General features: G+C 46.3%; 1 protein-coding gene across 1 annotated transcript; it reads left to right on the top strand.

Annotated features, from left to right (window-relative positions):
- The first annotated feature begins 2,779 nt into the window (after positions 1-2,779).
- Positions 2,780-8,103, top strand: LOC307060817 (keratin, type II cytoskeletal 6A-like). The gene is made up of 9 exons (XM_079715589.1): positions 2,780-3,351; positions 4,308-4,522; positions 4,866-4,926; positions 5,071-5,166; positions 5,293-5,457; positions 5,936-6,061; positions 6,886-7,106; positions 7,322-7,356; positions 7,459-8,103. The coding sequence occupies exons 1-9, from the start codon at positions 2,812-2,814 to the stop codon at positions 7,692-7,694; spliced, it is 1,695 nt and encodes a 564-aa protein (XP_079571715.1). The 5' UTR covers positions 2,780-2,811; the 3' UTR covers positions 7,695-8,103.
- The last annotated feature ends 34 nt before the right edge of the window (positions 8,104-8,137 follow it).

Raw genomic sequence — 8,137 nt, 5'->3', positions numbered from 1 at the left:
AATATATTTTGGGATTAAATTTCTGATGATGGTAAATATGATGGCTTGTAGAAAACTTTCAGGTGACTCTTATCATGGCTCAGGGAAGGGAGAGGCCCTGAACACAATGATGTCTTCATTGAATCCAATAGTTTCCATGCAGCGTGAGAAAGGAAAATTAATATTTTGAATTTCAATTATTGCTTAATATTTTAAATGCTATATGTATTTTAAATATAAATATATGAATGGGAGACTTCTGAATGTAGCCTAATGGAGGAAAGGGAGGCATTTCCCCTTAGATATTATCTTAAAACAAACAAGGAGAACAAGAAACGTAATCTCCACCTTCAACCCCCAAAAGGAAAACATCTTAAAGTCCTTCAATCAAAAAAAAAAAAAAAGAAAAAGAAAACTCTCTCACAGAAAGAAAGAAATCAAACACAGTTTTTGGGAAACTGAGAGAAAAGATGCCCTCAGTGCAGATCTCAGAAAATCCAGTGAAGAACACTCTTGAGAGCAAACAAATCAGAATTAAACAATGTGGTAACCACAGAGGGACAGCACACAAAGTTAACCCTGAGGTTTTCCTACTGCCAGGCACTGCTGACTCATGTAACTCCTATTGTGTGAATGTGAAGAACACATCCTCAGGTGCAAATCCAAGAATCGCTGGTTTGCAACAGTCAGAAGTGGGTGTGTGTGTTCCAGGGAGAACCCATTTGCCATGAAGTTTCAAGACCCAGTGAAGGCAGGGTTGAGTAAGGGATCAGAGGCAGGGCCTATTGGCAACAGGTTGTCGGGGAAGCAAAGAAGACTGAGACTGAACTGCAAGCCATGCTGCAGCCATCTTCCTTGGCTTCGTCTAATTAAAATTAAAAGAATTATTCACGCAGCCTGTGCCATAATAAGAATTCCTGTTAGCCTGGTTGCAGCCTGGCCTTTCCTCCCAGAATACTGTCTGCAAAAGACAGGTCCAGAAGGAGCTCGCCTCTTTCAAAGACGAGCCCTCGTTAGAAAGGAACCATTCCAGGCCCCACGAAGGACACTTTACATTGAAACAGAAAAACAAAAGTCACTTAGAAAACACTCAACAGAAAAAAGTGACAAAAATTATTACCAAAAAGGCAATGAAATAAACACCATGGTGAAATAAGAGAACAAAGGGGCAGTAGACTGAGAAATAAAAGATTAAAATATTAGTTGATAGAGCTCAGAAAAGGAGCAGAGAAGAAAGATAAAGCCACAATAGAAATGAGGGCCAAGCTGGAAGCAGCATAAGACGTTGCTGATGCACAGCAATGGACCACAGGTAAAGGTAGAGAAAACAGCCTGTAGGAAATAGTATGAGAATCGAGTGAAAACATAGATATGGGAGACAAAATACATACACCATGAGTGCAACTGCAAAAGAGAATATATATGTGTGTTTCATATATATCTGTATGTATATATTCAATATATATACTCGCATGCATCACACATACCCCAGGAAAAACACAGAAACATATCTAAGTGACGTGACTACAAGGGTACACAGGGAACTGGCAACACTGCTTTGTCTTCCTAGACAGGAGTGGGGAATGATCTTGAGCATGTAATTTTTTCCTTAACGATGTATTACTTGTTTAATTTTTCAGTTAATAAGTAGGTGTGTAAATATCAATATTCAGTATATAAATAGGCATTCTATGACATCTGTATCTGTAATGTTTAAATAGATAGCTTATTAGGCTTCTAGTTTGAACTGTCAGTTTACAGGATACACAAAGGACACGAGATCATGTTAAATAAGATAACATGACTATGCAAATGCACAGGACAAATAACCTGTTTTGGTGTTTTTTTCCACAAATAAAGTGCAAGTGGAAAAGCGGAGGGGGATTTAAAGACTTAAATGATTTTACAGACGTATTACTTTAAAGACATATCACCGAAATACAAAATGTATGGAACTTATTAGGATCCTGATTTGGAAAACCAAAACATAAAATATAAATAACACAAACAGATTTAGTTCAAGATTGAATAGACACTTCTTAATGTTAATGAATACATAAATATTAAGGATATATAAATGGCATTTGGTTATGTATTTTAAAAGCACCTCATTTACAAAATAAATATTGAATTCTATACTAAAGAAATGATATGACCTCTTGGATTTGCTTTTGAATATTTTAAGATTGATAGGGAATTGGGTGAGAGTACAGGAGAATTAAGGCTGACCATCAGTTAATAATTTGTATAAAATCCAGTGATAGATATACAGAAGCCCATTATATTGTAAATCTACCTATCTACCTGTGGGAAATTTTTAATGAAAGCAAAAAAAAAAGTCATGTTTAGCTTCTGTAATCAGTGAAAACACTAATAATTATAGGTAAGGTTTAAGCAACAGGTTATTTTGATCTCCACTATTTCTGCCTTGTGGGTGAAACACCAAGGCAGAGGAGCCTCAGTACATTTCATACACGAGCATAACATGGAGAACATTTGTGCAAGTCAGTGACTAACTCCCAGCTAAGTGAATTCAGACTAGTCTTACTGTACTGAGAGCAGTCAAAGTTGGAAGGCAGGAGAAATTTTCCCTGACTAAAGGAAACTTAAAATGCGATCGTCAGATTTCATAACTTTTCTAATAAACCACATGTGATCTCACTGTTTGTAAAGCCCAGCCTTCCCAACCTGCAGGCTCACCTTCCAGCAATGAGCCCAGCCCATTTTCTCCATATATAAGCCACTGCTGCGAACCTCGTCTCACCGATCTGCTCCTCTCAGCTCTACCCTCCAACTCTCACGCCCTCCTCAGCCTCTTCGACTTCAGGAACCATGACTTCCAGATCCACCGTGAGAAGCCAAAGCAGCAGCCGTAAAGTCTTCAGGGCCGGCTCAGCCAGAGTCCCTGGGGTCGGCCGCTCTGGCTTCTGCAGCGTGCCCGTGTCCTGCTCCAGGGGCAGTGGTGGCCTCATTGGAGTGGGTGGAGGAGCTAGCTTTGGCAGCCGCAGCCTCTATGGTGTGGGGGGCTCCAAGAGGATCTCCTTCGGAGGGGGCAGCTGTGCCCTCGGTGGTGGATACGGCAGCAGAGCTGGAAGCGGTTTTGGCTTTGGAGGCGGAGCCGGGAGTGGATTTGGTTTCGGTGGTGGAGCTGGTGGTGGCTTTGGGCTTGGTGGTGGAGCTGGCTTCGGTGGTGGCTATGGGGGCTCTGGCTTCGCCGTCTGCCCCCCTGGAGGCATCCAAGAGGTCACCATCAACCAGAGTCTCCTGACTCCCCTCAACCTGACAATCGACCCCACCATCCAGCAAGTCAAGACTCAGGAGCGGGAGCAGATCAAGACCCTCAACAACAGGTTCGCCTCCTTCATCGACAAGGTGAGCTGGGAGCACCTGCCCTCCACTGGGATTTCAGAGTCCCCAGTCGAGAGACACAATCAATGTCCTACCAGGGGGAGACTCGGGAGAGAGGGAGGAGGGGACTCGGGCTAGCTCTCCACTGGGATGCAGGACAGGCTCCATGTGGACCACAGGTAGAAGGCGATAAAAATCATTTACAACTACTGATCCGTTAAATGTCTTCATTCCTGCCTGGGAAGCATTCTCCACTCTTGATAACCCTCAAGCAAAGGAAAGGAACTGAGAGAATGGAAAGAGTTAGCTTGATCTTCTGAAGGGTCTAAGAAATTAAAAAGGGAATTACAGTGGAAACAGCACTTGAGCCTTAGTTGGGGTGGCGGCGGGGAAGGAAAGACGATAAAAAACCAAAGGAAATGCCATGAAGAAAAGACTCAGAAACATGTATATGTGCATAGAAATACTTAACTTGTAGAACCAGATCATGAGCATTAAGGGAGCTTGTTTTAGAAGGACTCATGCACTAGATGGGAAAGAAGATTAAATCCTATCATCAATAGGGTTGGATTTTAAACATTAGATTCTAAACATTTGACATCCCTTTAACTGAGATACACTCTATAAAATAACTCTGTGCAATATACGAGAGAAGTACTATTTTAAAGTACATTTGTGATTGTGCTCATCAAGAGGAAGAAAAGAAATGTTGAAAGTCACTGACTGACAGGCCCCATAATTGAGAAGAGGGACTATCTGATAGCTCCCTGGGGAAACTTGGCCCGTGAGATCTGTGTGGTGTGAAGGAAAACAGTCAGGGGAGCAGAACTGTCAGCCTGAGCCTCTGTACATGCTCTGGAGTAGCCCAGAACCATGGGGACCATCAGATCTGCTTGGGGACAGTCAACTCACCTCTCTTCTGTCCTTCCTTCCTTCCTTCTTTCCTTTGTTGGACAAATAACCATCTTGTCTTTCTCCAGGTCCGATTCCTGGAGCAGCAGAACAAGGTCCTGGAAACCAAGTGGGCCCTGCTGCAGGAGCAGGGCACCACGACCGTGAAGCAGAACCTGGTGCCTTTGTTCGAGCAGTACACCAACAATCTCAGGAGACAGCTGGACAGTCTTGCCGCGGAGAGAAGCCGCCTGGACTCAGAGTTCGGGGGGATGCAGGACACAGTAGAGGACTTCAAGAAGAAGTGAGTTACAAGAGAGAAAAGGGCTCAGTTTCCTGAAGCCCACGCTTCAAGTCTATTAGATGACCAGGTCCAAATGAGGGCAGGATTCTTTGTAAAACGTGTCCATGGAAATGAAACCACAATGCTCGCCTAAACACAAACCCCGAAGAACAAAAGGGCCATACAGGTGGATGGGGAGAGTAAAGATGTAAACAATATAGGGACCACAGAATTCATCTTTTAGGCTTACAGGCAGGAAAGCTCCATTTGGATATATCCGTTGTGGGAAATTGGGATCCCAGGCTGCCTTTTCTGTATCATCTTCACCACTGACTCAATTAGGTTTTACCCTTTCTAATTCCAGATATGAAGATGAAATCAACAAGCGCATGTCAGCAGAGAATGAATTTGTGAACCTGAAGAAGGTGAGATGAGTAAGATCAGGGGTTCATGTTTCTTTGCCAAAGGAGAGGACTCTGAGAAAAGAATAATCAGGGAGACTAAAGGAGGAGCGGACTGGGAAGGAGGGCTTGGCTCATCTGATCCCAGGTTGTTGGCTTCTTCCCCAGGATGTAGATGCTGCTTACATGAATAAGGTTGAGCTACAAGCCAATGCAGATGCTCTCATAGATGAGATCAACTTCCTCAGAGCCCTCTATGACGCAGTAAGCATCTTTCCACACTCTGTTTTATTGAATCTAAAGAGATTTGCAAAGGATGGAAAATCTTAGGCTTGGGTATCTCTGTAAACGTCATGGGAAAAGAGGATCTGACGATCTCATGTTCTGCAGGAACTGTCTCAGGTGCAAACCCACATCTCAGACACTTCTGTCGTCCTCTCCATGGACAACAACCGCACCCTGGACCTGGACAGCATCATCGCTGAAGTCAAAGCCCAATATGAGGAGATCGCTCGGAGGAGCCGGGAGGAGGCTGAGTCCTGGTACAAGTGCAAGGTGAGCAGTGAGGGGGAAGCTGATGAAGAATCCCTGTGCCCCCTCCCTGAAGAGCACCAAGGCTTCCTGAGACTTCACTGGGGAAATCTACATCTAGGAAGCGGGGGTCCTCTCAAAGAACGTGTACCCTGAACCAACAGAGTAGATCTTTACAGTATGTATGTCCAAGTCTAGTAAGTCAAAGAACCTAAATGTAGGACAAAAGCTACTGTAGATAAAGGCCAAGGGATCTTTGCTTTAGCTTCACCCTGATGCTGGTTCTCAGAAACAGTACAGAGGATGTTCTGGTCCTGAAGAGAACCAGGCAGTCAGTGTTCCTACCAAGGGTGGTGTGTGATGGGTGTACAGTGTCCATGACCTTGTAACACCAATTTTCTTAAAACGCCTTGTGGAGAAACCATTAGCTTCGATTTGTGAAAACCTTGATTAGTGTCCTGTGAAACCCATTGACACCATCCTCTATCCCTCTGGTTTACAGTACGAGGAGCTGCAGGTGTCGGCCTGCAGACATGGGGATGACCTGTGCAACACCAAGCAGGAGATCTCTGAGATCAACCGCATGATCCAGAGGCTGAGATCTGAGATCGACCATGTCAAGAAGCAGGTATGGTGGGGACCACGGAGGGGAAAAGCATCCTTTCCTTCCTAGACCACCAGGGATCATCAACCACCACGTAGGGAATTCCTGGGCACTGAGGGAACAGCAGGGAGGGGAGGACATGTACTTCCTCCCTTAGTGAGTTCCCACAGGTTAGAGAGATGGATCCCAACCCAAGAGCAGGAAACAAACGCATGACAGGACCAATCCCGACTGGTCAGCGGTACAAAGATACAGTCTTGAGGCACTGAAATGAGATTCCATAAGAGGAATGATTGATTTGGGAATGCAAGACACAAGTTGGCAAAGAAAAGGTCAGGCCAGAAAGTGTGAGGAAGATTGCTGCAAATATGCTCAGACTCGATGTGAAAAAGAAGCTGAGAAAAGACACAGGACAAATGAGGGTTTTCCAAAAATGTGAAGTGGAAGGAAGGCAAGGTGGCAACAGTTTAAAGTGAAATCATCTCCTCACTGTGGGTGTCTGTGGTTTTGTGTGAGTTAGTGTGCGTCCACATGAACTTACCCAAACTGTCAACATTCAGAAGAAGCCAGTGGGTCCATTTCTTCCAATGTCCCCTGGTCTTGGGTCTGCTGTCGTATCTTCCAGCAGTCACCACCTCCATCCTCATTAGGGTGGTTAACACAGAGGCGCATAGGGAGCTCCTAGCCTAGTTCAGGTTTGCAGAATGGAAAAAGACTGGACAAAAAAATCAAACCCCCTTTTCCATGGAATCTGGGCTCTAGAGCTCTTCCTCACTGGGAAAGAAGAACCATGGTTCGTCTCCTCAGGAGTCCAGATTGCAGGTTCATCTGCCCATCTTCCCCTCTAGTGCACCAACCTGCAATCCGCCATCGCCGATGCTGAGCAGCGGGGGGAGATGGCCCTCAAGGACGCCAAGAACAAACTGGCCGAACTGGAGAACGCCCTGCAGAAGGCCAAGCAGAACATGGCGCAGCTACTGAAGGACTACCAGGAGCTCATGAATGTCAAGCTGGCTCTGGACGTGGAGATCGCCACCTACAGGAAGCTGCTGGAGGGCGAGGAGTGCAGGTGAGTCACACAACCTCCTCAAACAGCTGGGGCCATCTCCAAGGTGTCCAGCCAGTGAGCACCAGTGGAAGGCACTCTAGTTGTGGCCATAATGCCACTCCCAGAAAACCACGTAGAAGGCACGTTCCCCATGGGCTCTCCTCAAGCCAAAGCTTCCCACGCTGGTCCAGCTCTGTCTCTGTGGTCTCATGATGGTTGTGTCTCCTCTCTCCTAGGCTGTATGGGGAAGGCGCTGGACAAGTCAACATCTGTAAGTACCTTCTCCCTCGCCCTTGTGCTCTTCTGACTGGACTCTGTGTGGCAGAGTGAGCTCACCATGTCTTGTCATGGCCTTGTCCCCTTGCCTCTCCAGCCGTGGTACAGTCCACCAGCTCCAGTGGCTATGGCGGTGCCGGCGGTGTCAGCAGTGGCTTAGCCATGGGCGGAGGCGGTGGCTACTCCTACGGCAGTGGTCAAAGCATTGGAGGTGGCTTCAGTTCCGGCAGTGGCAGAGCCATGGGGGGTGGCCTCTTCTCCTCCGGGGGCAGCAGTTCCGCCGTCAAATACACCACCACCTCCTCCTCCGGCAGGAAGGGCTACAAGCGTTGAACGCCTGCCATGGGCTCGTGGTCCCACAACGTCTCAGCCTCCCTCTCCAGCTTCACTGTCCTTTCCTCCAGTTGCTTCCTCTCTCCTGCTTCTTTCTTCTCTTACTCCTTGAGTTAGAACTGAAGTTGATGAGTGCCCTCATGTCCTCTCTGCCAACACCTGCTGCATCTGAGCTTCCATTGCTCACCATCGGAAGGTCCCTGTCTGGGTCCTACTCCAGAACAGGGCAATCCCCCTAGCTTTTCACTGGCCCAGTATGTCCCATCTCACAGGTGTTGTGTTCCTCCCTTGCAGTGATCATGACAGCACAAGTGACTAGTTCTATGGTGTACGGGGGTCTGTATCCCTGTGATGCTTCCTCCGCTCTTTGCTCACTTGTATTGCTAAATAAAGCAGATTTATACTATAATGCGTTGTTTCATATTGCCTTGCTTTGTTACCAA

The sequence above is a fragment of the Hyperoodon ampullatus genome, assembly GCF_949752795.1.
Source record: "Hyperoodon ampullatus genome assembly, chromosome: 11".
In the NCBI taxonomy this organism is placed as follows: Eukaryota; Metazoa; Chordata; class Mammalia; order Artiodactyla; family Ziphiidae; genus Hyperoodon; species Hyperoodon ampullatus.
The sequence above is the reverse complement of the archived record's forward strand: the minus strand, read 5'-3'. Positions and strand labels throughout refer to the sequence as shown.